The 15,697-nt window shown below is 35.1% G+C and overlaps 1 protein-coding gene across 1 annotated transcript in view; it reads right to left on the bottom strand.

The window, feature by feature from the left end:
- Positions 1-15,697, bottom strand: part of IBTK (inhibitor of Bruton tyrosine kinase) — a 171,931-nt gene that overhangs the window by 143,100 nt on the left and 13,134 nt on the right. Inside the window, exons 4-9 of the mRNA XM_042782244.1 lie at positions 14,357-14,467; positions 12,613-12,783; positions 10,456-10,573; positions 10,189-10,369; positions 7,550-7,673; positions 989-1,166 (exon numbers count right to left, since the gene is read on the bottom strand). Of these exons, the coding sequence (XP_042638178.1) occupies positions 989-1,166; positions 7,550-7,673; positions 10,189-10,369; positions 10,456-10,573; positions 12,613-12,783; positions 14,357-14,467 (883 nt within the window). The remainder of the gene's footprint in view (positions 1-988; positions 1,167-7,549; positions 7,674-10,188; positions 10,370-10,455; positions 10,574-12,612; positions 12,784-14,356; positions 14,468-15,697) is intronic.

Raw genomic sequence — 15,697 nt, 5'->3', positions numbered from 1 at the left:
ACCGAAGAGTGGTAAGTGAGAGGGAGGGAATTCAAGATGAGTTCAGAGACACAGACAAGGGCCATAGCAGGGAGACCTTCTAGGTCATGTTTAAGAAATGAGGAAGCCATAGTTTTTAAACATGGAAGTCTTAGAATCAGATCATAAAAGCTCATGATGGTAACTGGTTGAGAATAAATCAAAAGGGACAAGAGTAGAAATAAGAAAACCTACTTTTTCCATGTCGTTTGAACTATGAGATATAAAGGAGTAAATGAATTCTAGTTATTCTGGAAGAAAAATCAATTAATTATGGATGGAAGAAAAAGGTTACTAACCTATGTTAAAGCTAATTTGTGTAAGTTTAATTCTATACTCAAATAATTAAGAATGAACTACATTATAAATAACTTCTGTTTTCAATAACAGCATAAAGCTATCCTTTATATTCATCGAAGAATGAATAAACTTGTCTCCAATTATCCAGCAATTATTTAACACTACTTATACTTTTTCAATTCAGTCACCAAAATAACTCTCTTCTTCCTCTGCTCTTCCTTTAAGTCATGAGATATATCTCTAATGCATTAATTTTACATTTGAAAGTATTTAAAAAACAAAATGAAAAAAGAGTATAAGCCACTCAATTATCAACTTGGTGAAAGAGAGGAGAGGAAGCTAGAAATCAATTCAGGAGTTTTTATTTTTGTTTTTTAAAACTACACACTTCCCTATCCCTACAGCCATGACTAGAAATTAGCAGTAGGGAGGCACAGTTACTGGTGGGAATAGACTACATTCTTATGGTGTATTGAGACAGATGAAATGTTGAAAATCTCAGATTTAAGTGAATTAAATTCCCTATGTTTATCTGCACACAAACCAACCAAAATCAAACGAAAAGAGATAAAGGTAAAACTTAATAATACTTCTCAATTAAACCTAATTCTCGTCAATTTAAAAGCTCACTTAAAAGACACATTTATATGCCATTCACATAGTAACAGACCTTTCTTTTCAGAGCTCTTTCTTTTCTCCTCAAACCACTTCCCTTTAAATCCTTCTCCATCTTGAGTGACAAATAGAATTTCATTTCTATTTAAAGCAATATCAGAAATGTAGACCTGGCGTGGATAGGCCCATCGGCACTGCTTCATAGAACTGCTAACAGATCTCCAACAAAACACCTAAAATAAAAAAAGCAAGTAATATAGGAATATAAAGCAATACAGCATTTGAATAAATAAAAACTGTATCTTCAAAATATAAAAGCTCTTAGTATGTTTCAATGTTCACTCTTCTGTAGAAAAAGGAAGGTATTATAAAAGTCAAAGTCTTTTTTTCAGAAAAGAACATTAAGCAAATATGAAACATAAATAATTATTTGAAAAACATTCTCAAGAGGTAATTTTCAGTATTACTAATTTGGGGCAAATAGATCTACTTCAATGCTGAAGAAATACAAGAATCTTGAAGTAAAAACTTACATCTCCAACTCTGTTGTAGTGTCATCTATTCACAGGAAGAAATGAAAATGACCTATGAAAAGCCAAACTTTACTCTCAATAAAAGAGATGCATAAGTTAAAAAAAAGGAGCTCTGGTAGCATAGTGCCTAAGGCACTTGACTGCTCACCAGAAGGATGGCAGTTCAAACTCACCAGCCACTCCTCGGAAGGAAGGTTGGGCAATCCTACTTCCGTAGTGATACTGCCTCGGAAACCCAAAGAGGGGTCGCTATGAGTCGGGGCCGACTCGACAGCAAACAACAACAACAACAACAAGTTAAAAAAAAACTGCATAAGTTAATTACATTACATTAAAAAAAAAAAAGTATAATTACATAACTAAGTACCTTAAACCAAAAAAAAAAAAAAATCAAACCCACTGCTATCAAGTCAATTCTGACTCATAGCAACCCTATAGGACAGAGCAGAACTGTCCCATAAGGTTTCCAAAGCTTTAAATCTTTATGGAAGCAAACTGCCTCATGTTTTTCCCATAAAGCAGCTGGTGGGTTTGAACTGTGGACCTTTTGGTTAGCAGCTGAATGCTTAATCACTCACCACCAGAGCTCCTTAAGCATCTTAGAAGCAGAAAAACTGCCAGAATTCAATGGCTTCCAAACTGTTCTACTGAACTTCAGTGTTACAGGGAAATGTAACAGGCATTATAACTAAAGACTAGAGAGAGGGATGAGAGATAAGGGGAGGGGCTTCATGCAGCACAGTAATTCTTTTATCTGTTTTATATATTGGTATTCCAGCTAAGATTTCATCTGAAAAATTAATGCTGCTCATTTTTAAAGTTCATTCCTTCATGATCAAGTTAAAAAAACTAAGGCATAGAATGGCAAGGTCACTCAAAATTATATACATTAAAGACTTTAATTGACTGACTGCTTATGAGTTTAGTTTTTCATAGTAAGACTCATTTTGTGGGAAATAACCACAGTATAAGCTATATCCATAATAATGCAAGTGAAAATACATCACAAAGCCTATGTTTTTTATACTCAACTCTTTTATGTAATCTCATGCCTTTGTTTTCTTCAATCAGTACATATTATAATTCTTAACCATTAAACCTAGTTCTTAGTTATATTACAATTGTCAACTGCAGTACACTTTGCTTAAAATGTATCATCTGTAGGTGGAGCTTTATTACTAATTCTTCAGTTTCCAAAATGATAAAATTTATAGGACTTTATGAAGCTCAGAAAACATTTCTATTGTTTTTATTAAATGCTGCTGTTAGGTGACATCAAGTCAGCTCCAACTCACAGAGACCCAATGTACAAAATGAACAAAACACTGTCTGGTAGTGTGCCATCCTTGCAATCCTTGCCACACTTGAGTCCATCATTACAGCCACTGTGTCAATCTATCTTTTCGTGGGTCTTCTCTTTCTTCACTGACCCTCTACCTTACAAAGCAGGATATCCTTCTCCAGGGAATGGTCCCTTCTAACAATGAGACCAAAGTAGGTAAGGTAAAGTCTGGCCATTCTTGCTTCCCAGAAGCACTCTGGCTACACTTCTTCCAGGACAGATCTGTTCTTTCTTCTGGCAGTCCATGATAGTTGCAGTATCCTTCACCAACACCATAATGCAAAGACATCAACACTTCTTCAGTCTTCCTTATTCACTGCCCAACTTTCACACACATCTGAGGTGATTTGAAAACACCATGGCTTGAGTTAGGTGCATCTTCATCCTCAAAGTGACATCTTTGCTCTTCGACCCTCTAAATATGTCTTTGCAGCAGACATGCTCCATGCAATACGACATCTAATTTCCTCACTGTTGCTTCCATGGGCACTGATTGTAGATCAAAGTAAAATGAAATCCCTGACAATTTCAACCTTTTCTGCACTTATCATGATGTGGTTTATTTGTCCCATTGTAAAGATTTTCATTTTCTTTATGTTGAGGTATAATCCTACTAAAGACTGTAGTCTCTGATCTTCATCAGTAAGTGCTTCAAGTCATTTTCACTTTCAGCAAGCAAGGTTGTATTATCTGCAAATCACAGGTTGTTCATGAGTCTTCATCCAATACTAATGATGCATACTTCTTCATATAGTGCAGCTTATCAGATTATTTATTCAGCATACATATTGAATAAGTACGATGAAAGGATACATCCCTGATACACAACATTCCTGATTTTAAATCATATAGTATCCCCTTGTTCTGTTGAAACAACAGCCTCTTAGTCTATGTACAGGTTCCTCAAGAGCATAATTACGTGTTTTGGAATTCCCATTCTCTGCAGTGTTACCCGTAATTTGTTATGATCTACACAGTAAATGCTTTTGCATAGTCATTGAAACATAGGTAAACATCTTTATGGTATTTGGTTTAGCCAGGATCCATCTGACATCAGCAATGACATCCCTCTTTCCACATCCTCTTCTGAATCCAGCCTGAATTTCTGGATGTTCTGTGTCAACAAACTTTTTTTTTTTTTTTTTAAGTTTTATTGTGATTTGGGTGAAAGTTTAAAGAGCAAATTCACTTTCCATACAGCAGTTCACATACACTTTGTCTCATGACATTGACTAAATTCCCACAAAATGAGTCTTACTGTGACTCATTGCAATAGCTCCCCTCCCACTTCCTCCCCATAGTTACTGCTTCCCTGCATTCTTCTCTCCTGTGCACATCTACCCTCCAAGCTGTCTCCTTGTGCATACACAGCCCTTGCCCATGATTGATCTCTCCAAGGGGTATATCTACCTAATGCAAATGTTCAGCTCATATGCCTGTCTTTTGTTTTGCTAGAAGCCATGGGAGTGGGTTCAATTCAATGGCAGCTTGGGGCCATAGTCTCAGGGGTTCTATCAGACCAGTAAACCTGGTCCCTTATTTTATTTTTTTAATGATTTTGAGCTTTGTTCCACATTGTTGTTCCACTCTGTCCAGGATCCCTGTCAATATACTCTTGCAACTGTTTCTGAATTACCTTCAGCAAAATCTTACTTGTGTGTGATATTAATGATATTGTTTAGTAATTTTACATTCCATTAAATCACCTTTCTCTGGAATGGGCACAAATACTGATCTCTTCCAGTCAGCTGGCCAGGTAGCTCTCTTCCAAATTTCTTGCCCTAAATGAGTAAGAACCTTCAAAGCTGCATCCATTTGTTAAAACATCTCAGTTGGTAGCCTATTAATTCCTGCAGGCTTGTTTTTCACCAATTCCTTCAGTGCAGCTTTGACTTCTTCCTTCACTACCATTGGTTCTTGATCATTTACCATCTGCTGAAATAGTTGAACATCGACCAACTCTTTTTGATACAGTGACTCTGTGTATTCCTTCCATCTTCTTTTGATTCTTTCCGCATCATTCAATATTTTGTCCATGGAATCCTCCAATATTGCAACTGGAGGCTTGAATTTTTTGTTTCATTCTTTCAGCTTGAGAAATGCTGTGTGTGTTCATCCTTTTGTTTTTCTAACTCCAGGTCTTTGCACACTTCATTATAATAACTTACTTTTTGTCTTCTCGAGGTGCCCTTTGAAATAATATGTTTAGATCTTTTATCTCATCATTTCTTCAATTCACTTTAGCTACGCTCCATTCAAGAGCAAGTTTCAGAGTATCTTCTGACATCCATTTTGGCCTTTTCTTCTTTTCCTATCTTTTGAATGACCATTTGCTTTCTTAATATATGATGTTCTTGATATCATCCCAAAACTTACCTGGTTTTCAGTCCCTGGTATTCAATGTGTCAAATCTATTCTTCAGATGGTCTCTAAATTCAGGTGGGATATAATCAAGCTCATAGTTTGGCTCCTGTGGACTTGTTTAAATTTTCTTCAGCTTCAACTTGAACTTGCATATGAGCAATTGATGGTCTATTCCACAATCATCTCTTGGTCTTGTTCTGACTAAAGATACTGAGCTTCTCCATCATCTCTTTCCACAGATGTGGTTGACCTGATTCCTCTGCGTATTCCATTTGGTGAAGTCCACTTGAATAGCTGCCATTTAAGTTGTTGAAAAAAATTATTTGCAATGAATAAGTCATTGGCCTTGCAAAATTCTATCAGGTTATCTAGCGTCATTTCTATCACCAAGGCCAAATTTTCCAACTACTGATGATTCCTCATTTCCATCTTTTGCATTCCAGTTACCAGTAATAATCAATTTGGTCAATTTTAGACTGCAGAAGTTGGTAGAAATCATCAGTTTCTTCATCTTTGGCCTTAGTGGTTGGTCATAAATATGAATAATTGTAGTATTAACTGGTCTTCCTTGTAGGTATATGGATATTATCCTACCACTGACAGCATTATACTTCAGGATGGATCCTGAAACATTCTTTTTAACGATGAATACAATGACATTCCTCTTTAATTTTTCACCCCTGGCATAGTAGACTACGACTGTCTGATTCAAAATGGCCAATACCAGTCCATTTCAGCCCACTAAATCCTAGGATATCACTCTTTATGTGTTCCATTTCATTTCTGACAACTTCCCTAGATTCATACTTAGTACATTCCATGCTCCAATTATTAATGGATGTTTGCAGCTATTTCTTTCCATTTTGAGTTGTGCCCTGTCAGCAAATGAAGGTCCCAAAAGCTTTACTCCATCCACATCATTACGATCAACTCTACTTAGAGCGGGAGCTCTGGTGGCATAGTGCCTAAAGCATTTAACTGCTAACCAGAAGGCTGGCGGTTCAAACCCACCAGCCACTCCTTGGAAGGAAGACTAGGCATTCTACTTCCATAGAGATACTGCCTCAGAAACCAAGGAGGGGTCGCTGTGAGTCAAATCGACTTGATGGCAGTGAGATTTTTTTCTTTTTTTTTTTGGTTTCTACTTAGAGGGGGCAACTCTTCCCAAGCCATATTTTGAGTGCTTCCAACCTGAGGGGTCATCTTCTGGCACAATGTTTCAGGGCTATTCATAAAGTGTTCCAGTTACATATCAGAGGGTGTTTCACTACTAGTGATAAGGTTTATACTGGTCAATTATTTCAGAAGTAGATGGCCCTCTCCTTCTTGCCAGTCTGTCTTAGTCGGGAAGCTCTGAAGAAACCTGTCCATCTTGGGTGATTCTGCTGGTACTCGAAATACCAGCAGGATAGCCTCCAACTTCACAGTAACATGCAAGCCACCACATTACAACAAACTAACAGACTAGTGTTGCTGTTTGTTTTATACATATATAAATAAGAAACCCAGATACATATATTGTATATTAGTAACACTGAAAACATTTTATCTTGTGACTGGAAAAACACAGGTGATTTCCTGCTTTTTACCTATTAAATGCTTTATTTGTTTATATAAAATATTATATATTTATATATATAAAATAAATATATATTATTTAATAGGTAAAAAGCAGAAAGTTACCTGTGTTTTTCCATTCACAGGGTACAACTTTTTCAGTTACTAATGTAAAGGAACTCTGGTGGCACAGTGTCCAAGGTATTTGGCTGCTAACCAGAAGGTTGGTGGTTCAAATCCACCAGTCTCTCCACAGAAGGAGGATGGTACAATCTACTTCCATAAAGATTTATTACCTTGGAAACCCAATGGGGGTCACTATGAGTCAGAATCAACTTGATGGCAGTGAGATGGATGGGATTAAGAGTTAAAATCTCTGCATGTGTTATGTATACATCTACATAAATCTAAATCTGGATAAATTTTTGCAACTATGAACTAAATTTATAATGTGCCTGCTTAGCTTTTACTTTTATAAATCATAGTTGCATGAACTATCTCTTATCTATGCAATTCAGTATTACTGATCAGTGTATGTGTCAAATAACTCACTAAAATCTCATTTCCTTTTTAAGCACAAGAAATGAAATTTTCAACTACTGCTTAACAAAGGAATACTGAACAACATTAGTTAAATGTCGTCACACTTTCTTTCAAATAGCAGGTCCATACTAATTAGTACTAGATGACAAAAATAAGTAGAGAAACAAAGTCAATGGGAATTTTCACTAATATAAGAATATATTTTTATATTATCAGGCTTCTTACATCTATCAACTGAGAATGAAATTACTACATTTTTACATAAACATATATTTACCCTTCCAGCTCCATCCATTGCAAGAATGCAAATGTTTTGACCACCATTTTCTTTCAAATGTTCAGGATCAACCTTGTATTCCATACGTCCTCCAGAAACAAGAACCTTTTTCAAGTTTAGTTGTCTGAATGGAAGGAAAAAAGCAAAATTAAAATGTTTTCCAAAATATATATAAATAGTAATTTAAAGCAATTACCATTCATCAATAATCTATGGCTGATTATTGTGAAAGATGAGATAAGACTTGATTTTTGGCATTCTCAATTTCTTCTTTCTGCATCTTTTCTCTTATACAACTGCCATTTATTTCTACAGCGAGTCTTTCCCTCCCAAACACCCAAACCCACATAAATACACACATTAAATACCTAAAAGCCCTTTATGCTAATGTACACATTCATAGGCTTTAAATAATTATATAGCTAACAGTTCCTGAGTATATGTGCATTTTAGCATACAAGAAAAATTTTAAACCTCAAAATTAAAATGTTTAATATTAAATATAGCCAACTGCAAATATATATATATAGCTACCATAAAAGTTGGGAGCTCTGGTGGCATACCACCTAAGGCATTTGACTGCTAGCCAGAAAGCTGGCAGTTCAAACCTACCAGTCACTATTCAGAAGGAAGACTGGGCAATCTACTTCCATAGAGATACCACCTCGGAAACCCAAGGAGGGTCACTATGAGTCAGAAACAACTCAATGGCAGGGAGTTTGGTTTTTGGCTTGGTACCATAAAAGTTATCACTATTGTTAATATAATGACTTACCCACTAGCCACATTTCATTTTATCTACACATCTGAAAAATACCCCTATGAACAACTTTAATATTTAAGTTTAAAGGATGAAAAAAAAACCTAGTAAAAAATTCTTTATTAAATTACTACATTGGAACTTAATAATATTGTTGTTATGTTGTTATGTGCTATCGAGTCAGACCCGACTCATTATCAACCCCTCCTTAATGAAAATGTGGATATAACACATTTATGTGATCTAATGTTATCAAGGGCAAATTGTATAAATGTTAATCAAATAAAACAACATTTCACAAATCACTTCGTGCTCAGGAAAAAACCTATTTACTCTGGTGTAGGAAACATGTATGTTCACATTTCCATGTTTCACATTTCTAAATGTGACAACTGATATCAAAAATAATTCTCAAACTAATACACAGAAGAGATAAACTATAACAAATTGATGGTTGACATTTTCTGCTCATAAACTAACTTCATGAATAAGATCTGTTCATGAAGTTATAATCTCACTCGCATTAGCAAAAGCATTATTCTGTTGAATTTTAACTTAAATCTCGAATTACTTTTAAAGTTGCATGGCTACTCTCTAGAATTCTTGCACACTACTGCTTCCACTAGTTGAGCTATCCTCTTCTGGGAAATCAGTTGTATTTGTTCAAAGACCTATTTTTGTACTTGCATTTATTACTATTATGATATAATTCAAATAAATAGTATTTAAATCAATGAAATATTAGCCTGTAAAGAATGTTTTCTATAAAAATAAGTTGAATACTTTGGAATGAAGAAATAGAGTAGCAAAAACTGCTGTTCAATTGGGTATTAATGAAGCAACTATAAAAGAAAATCTATTTAAAATACAGGATTCTGCACCTACATTATTAGCCACTTGCTCCTTAAATCATTCAAAATGAAATCACAGGCAATACATTATGAGACTAATTTATGAATATAAGACAGGGAACTCCAATTGGTGGACCCATTCATAATTAAAATCTTAGCTTTATGATTCCCTGCTTTAATTGACTTTCTGATTGACCAATCAACTGTTAGTCTATTACATACTACTCTCAACATGCTTTCTGATAATAAGTTACACAAAGATGAAAAATATACCAAGTAGATACAAATACTTAGATTGAGTACAGAATTTGTGGTATTGATTTACTTTAAATAAATAAATAAATGTATAACATAAAAATGGCTACACGTAAACCAATGATGACAGTGTCACAAACCAAGAATTATTATTTAGCTAGCTGGGTGTACCTGAAGCATGAAAAAAAAAAAAAAAAAAAAGAATATACAGAGTCTCTGTACCAAAAATAATTGGTTGATGTTCATCCCTTTCAGGGGGCGGCATTGATTCATGAAAAAAAAAAAAAAAAAAAAGAATATACAGATCATGTATATCCATATGGTAAATATAATTAGGTAATACTGTTTTAACATTTATAAAGAAATTTAACATATCTTCTGCATATTTTCCAAAAACTAAAATTATCAAATATAAAAAATTTCTGATTCCCTCCTCCCATTTCATTTGTGCCATTTGACAATTAACAGGAAAAAAAATGCCATTGTGTCGATTCCAACCCATAGCAACCCTGTAGGGCAGAGTAGAACTGCCTCATGGGGTTTCTAAGTTTGTAAAACTTTCCAGAAGCCCATTGCCTCATCTTTTGCCCACAGAGCAGCTGGTGGGTTCAAACCACTGACCTTATGGTTAGCAGCCCAATGCTTTAACCACATCACCACCAGAGGCTCCATGACAACTTACAAAGCATAGCATAAAAATGATACTCAGATATTTGCTGAACGAAAGTTGAACTTATACTAAAGTCATGTTTCTTTCACAGATATACACATACTTAGAAGCCATCTTCTTGCACTGATAGTCTGCAAGTAAGTAAATGTCTCCCCTTGTGGTAACACAGACTGTGGCCCCATCACTTGCAGCAACCAAGGATAAACTGATATCCTTATGATGAAGAGCTGAGACTTGACGAGGGGCAGTTACACACTTTTCTCCATTGGGATCAACTAAATAACCTAAAAAATTACACAAACAAATCACAAAATACATCTATTTAAGAGTTACATTTATTTTTCAGATACTGTCAGCAAAGATTTCTTACCTAGTTGTCCACCATTCAGTCCCATAGTGTAAACAGCTTCTCTAGTCCACAGCACGGTATGAAACCTACCCGTTGCTACTCCTATTATTGTTCTCCCTTTCAGGTATTTTGCCTGTATCTATTCAAAAAGATAAAGAAGACTGCAGTTTACTCTATGACCTATGATCTAGAACAATTTTGCAGAGACTGAGGAGATAAGGGTAGCAGATACATGGCATACTTGCTGCCAGTGCCTCTTCAGGTGCTAAAGGCAGTTGTAACTAACAGATGTCAACACTCACACTAAGACCTGAGTCTTTCCTGGGACACAGGACATTTCAGTGCAGCCACTTTCATTCAGCAGTTTCAACATGTGGAGATTGACATAGTATGAAAACCAAATCATCACACTTTTTGCTATTTTTTTCTAAGAAGCAATATGCAAAACAGGTATTCTCATTCTTATCAGAAAACACAGTATATTAATTTTGGCATGCCTAGAGCTCTGGTAGTACAGTGCCTAAGGCATTTGACTGCTAACCAGAAGACTGGCAGTTCAAACCCATCAGCCACTCCACAGACAGAAGACTGGGCAATCTACTTCTGTAAAGATTTACCACCTCAGAAACCCAAAGGGGGCTGCTATGAGTCAGAATCTATGGCAGTGAGTTTGGTTGCTTTTTTGTTGTTGTTGTTGTTAAAGTCTCTCAAAAGTGGCACTATTGAACATTTGGGTGCAGATAATTCTTTCTTGTAGGAGCTCTGGTAGCGTAGTGGCTAAGGTATTTGACTGATAACCAGAAGGCTAGCAGTTCAAACCCACCAACCACTCCTCGGAAGGAAGACGGGGCAATCAACTTGCGTAGAGATACTGCCTTGGAAACCCAAGGAGGGGTCGCTATGAGTCAAATTAACTCAACAGCAGTGAGTGAGTGAATTCTTTCTTGTAGAAGGCTATACTGGCCTCAACCCACTAAATGTTAGTACCTCCCACCCCATTTGTGATAACCAAATATATCTCCACACATTGCCCAATGGCCCTTTGGAGGACAAAAGTGCCCCCAATGGATAACCACCGACATGTGTATATCTCCCCAGAGCGCCAAGGTAGCCAGCCACACATGAAAGCAAAATTGAAAACAAAGTCTATTTGTCATTCCTGAAGAAATCTACAAAACATTTAAAAGCTCACAAACTCCTTAGATGGCTGGAGAAAACAGCTCTACAAAGAAGCACCACAGGTTAGAGACTAACTCAAATTATTTTAGGGTAATTTCTATTAATTCATTAAACTCATTGCCATCAAATCGATTCTGACTCACAGCAACCCTCTAGAACAGAATAAATTGCCCTATAGGGTTTCCAAGGTTCTAATCTTTACAGCAACAGGCTGCCACATCTTTCTCCCACAAAGTGGCTAGTGAGTTTCAACTATCAATTTTTTGGTTAGCAGCTGAATGCTTAATCATTTTGTCACCAGGGCTTCTTATTGATTCATTGGTTATCCAGAATAAAGTGAATTTCAATACTTATTAATAAAAAATATTTGTTGTTGTTGTTATGTACTATGGAATTATAAATCCAGAGGATTAAAGAAATTTAACATCTACAATACAAATTCTTATGAGCTATAGCACGACTTTGGACCACCAGTCCTGTTTTACTGACTAGGTCCCTGAAGTTGGGGAAAGGGTGCTATCTGGTGGAGTTACACAAATCAAAGGGGGGAAAGTATAACAAAGAATGGTGGGTGGCTTTTGGATGTACATCTCCACACATCAATTTGCTGGTATGACTTCTGTGCAGAAACTGAAATCGTGAGTCAATAAAGCTTAGGGTTCTTCATCTGTATGATGCCATTCTTCATAATTTTGTATTATTTTTCTTAAGGAGGATCCCAAAGTTGTTCAGTTTCAAACCTAGTCCACCTCTACTTACAAATACATAAAAGTGGAATCCAGAGTATTTAGCATTTAGTTTCTCAAGTCCTCTCTTTCTTATAGTATGAATTTGTTGTACTAAACTTCTCCTTTTGTGAAAAATAAAAATAATGTATATATCACCAAAAGATTAAATAGCACAAGTAAAATACATTCCTTTGTCAATAGCATAATGTCTTTCCATCCATACAAGTTTTATAGCAATAGTCGCCTTATCATTTAAAAAACAGCAGTTTACCTGTCTGGGTATATTACAACTGGGAGGTGGTGGAGTAAGCCCTAATTGATGAAAAACATTTAGACCAAAAGTATAAACACATCCATCTTCAGTTAAAACAACAGTATGATCCTTAGCAGCTGCCACCTGGGAACAACTGTGACCACTCAGTCCTTCCACAAGCCTGGGGACCTACAAATTAAAATGAACTTTAGCATAAAATATTAACAACCATTTATATAAGAATGTAAACAGAATCTGACGATATCAAAATGACATAACTGATATATATGGCTGTATCTATTTTAGGAAAACTATACATTTCAGCAAGGGATAGACAGAGCTTAAAAGAATATGAACACTTGTTTATAACCAAAATATACAACTCAAGTAAGACATTTTAATAAAATAATTCAATAACTGGTTTCTGAGGCCTTACCATATACCAAATACATATTTGTTTGGTGTTAAATAAACATAATTCTTCAGTTAAAGTATTCATTGGTGTACTAGGAGGGAAAGAAAACAATGAGAATCTATATATCCCTTTACTGAGTAACCAAACATAAGATTCTTTCAGCCACTGTCATTGGTTCAAATCTTAGTTTTGTCACTTTTTAGCTATTTTATCTGAATCAAATTTCTTAAATCTCTCTGTATCTACAAAACAAAATAAGAGAAGTATTTCAGACTATAATAGACTTCATAGGGTTGGCGTAGAGCATAAATAAGTTGGAAATTTTTAACAGTCCCTGGCAAAGAGTTACTAATGTCATCGTGTATAAATAAACATAATAATGCCTACACCTCAAAGGGCTGTTGTGAAGCTTAAGTCAAGGTAATGACAATGCATGAAAAGCATGAACAGTGCCTGGAAATAATGGGCCCTCAATAAATTAAAGTTGTTACCATTACATCTCCTGATGTAAAGCAGTAGTTTCCTCAAAACAACAAATGACATTTAAAAATAACCTAATGAGCCAATTTTCTAGTATGTAATGATTACTAACCTTTTCCCAATTAGCACTAAGTTTCATAGCATAAAAATCAATTTTGTGATTTTACAATGAAAAAATATTGATTCAATTACCAAACAGATACTTTAATGAGAAGTTAAAAGCAAATTAAAATCTGTACTGCTTCAAGAAACATTTCACAAACTTTGTTTGTTACCAGGGGTGGGAGGAGAGGTGAAGAAATACTGCAAAAATAAAAAAATAATAATAAAATAAAATAAAAAAGAAACGTTTTGCAATTAATTTGCCTTCTTTAATTCAATTCTGAAAATATTATAAAGCTTATTTATATATTCTTCTGATTCAGTATTTGTGCAAATATAATATTCCTTTGATGCTTTAGATTTTGCATGTTACCTAAATCCTTAACATGAATATATCATGAAAGTATATTTTATAAAGGAAAAAGAAAACCTGTTATCAATTAATGTATTATTTTCTCCTTATAAAAAAACAAAAAACAAACTCACTGCCATCAAGTCAATTCTGACTCATAGAGACACCCCCCTACTGGGGTTCCCGAGGCAATAAATCTTTATGGAAGTAGATGGTCCCATCTTCCTTCTGCAGATTGGCTGGTAGGTTTGAACCACCAACCTTCTGGTTAGCAGTCAAATGCCTTAGGCACTACGCCACCATAGGTTCTTTGTTCTCCTTATCGTTGGTGAAAAAAAAAATTTTCACCAAAGCATCCAGTTTATGAAAGTTTTACAGAAGCTAAATAAATTGCGTAACAATATTTCAATTACCAAGCATGTCTGTTGATCTCCATGTCCTAAACGTCCTCCAGGACCGTGACCACAGGTATAAACCTGCCCTTTCTGAGACAGAAACACTGAGTGAAATTTGCAAAGCACCACCTAAGGGAAAATAAGAAAATATTAAACTCTGAATGAAATACTCTTTATTTCACAAGACAAATAGTGGACTATTGTTAATTGTTTAAATTGAATGGTGGGTACAAGGGGATTCATTATGCTATTTCACTTTGTATATGATTAAAATTTTCTATAAAAAATATTAAAATATATATATGCTTTATGATGAAATTATATTTAAAAATAAAGACACATGGGAAAAGAACAAAGGAGAAATTAAGTATGCGTTACCCACAAGGAATTAAACAAAAGAAAAATGGAAATCTTAAGTCTTCAACTATAAAAAATGGTAGCCAGCTCTTTTCCAATTTCATGAAATCCCAAACAGCAAGAATTTAACAAAGCTCAATGTGAAGCACAAAACAGTGATAAGTGTTCCTAAAGAAGAGTGGAAATATCCTCAGATTATTTTTAAAAAACAATGTCACTGAGTATTCGGGTAAGATGGTGGAATAGGCAGAAAGACTGCATAGACCCTCTTCAACAAAGAAAAGGGGAACCAATTAACATAGATACAGAAAATAATCCTGGAGCCCTGAGCTCTGAAGGGAACGACATAATAAAGAATTGAGGAGAAATCAATGAAACAGAAAATAGAAAGACAATAGAAAAAATCAACAAGACCAGAAGTTGGATTTTTAAAAAGATTAATAAAATTGACAAACCACTGGCAAATTTAACAAAGGAAAAAGAGAGAGAGAATACAAATAACACGAATAAGAAATGAAATGAGTGACATCACAACAGAACCAACTGAAATAAAAAGGATAATATCAGGATACTATGAAGAACTGTATTCCAACAAATTTGAAAATCTGGAAGAAATGGACAGATATCTAGAAAGACACCACTTACGTAACCTAACACAGACTGATGTGGAAAAGTTGAACAGATCCATAACAAAAGAAGAAATTTAACAGGTCAACAAAAAATTACCAACAAAAAAAAAGTCCCGGCCCAGACGGTTTCATCAGAGAATTCTACCAAACATTCAGAGAAGAAATGACACCATTCCTGATCAAACTACTCCAAAAGAGAAAAGGATGGAATCCTTCCTAACTCATTTTATGAAGCAAGCATAACCTTGATACCAAAACCAGGCAAAGACATCACTCTAAAGGAAAACTACAGACCAATATCCCTCATGAATATAGATGCAAAATTCTTCTACAAAATCCTAATAGACTCCAACAACATATCAAGAAAATCATT

Source organism: Orycteropus afer, unplaced genomic scaffold (assembly GCF_000298275.1).
Source record: "Orycteropus afer afer isolate SDZICR_OR568_19922 unplaced genomic scaffold, OryAfe1.0 scaffold00011, whole genome shotgun sequence".
Classification (NCBI taxonomy): Eukaryota; Metazoa; Chordata; class Mammalia; order Tubulidentata; family Orycteropodidae; genus Orycteropus; species Orycteropus afer.
This window is presented reverse-complemented; position numbering and strand designations above follow the sequence as displayed.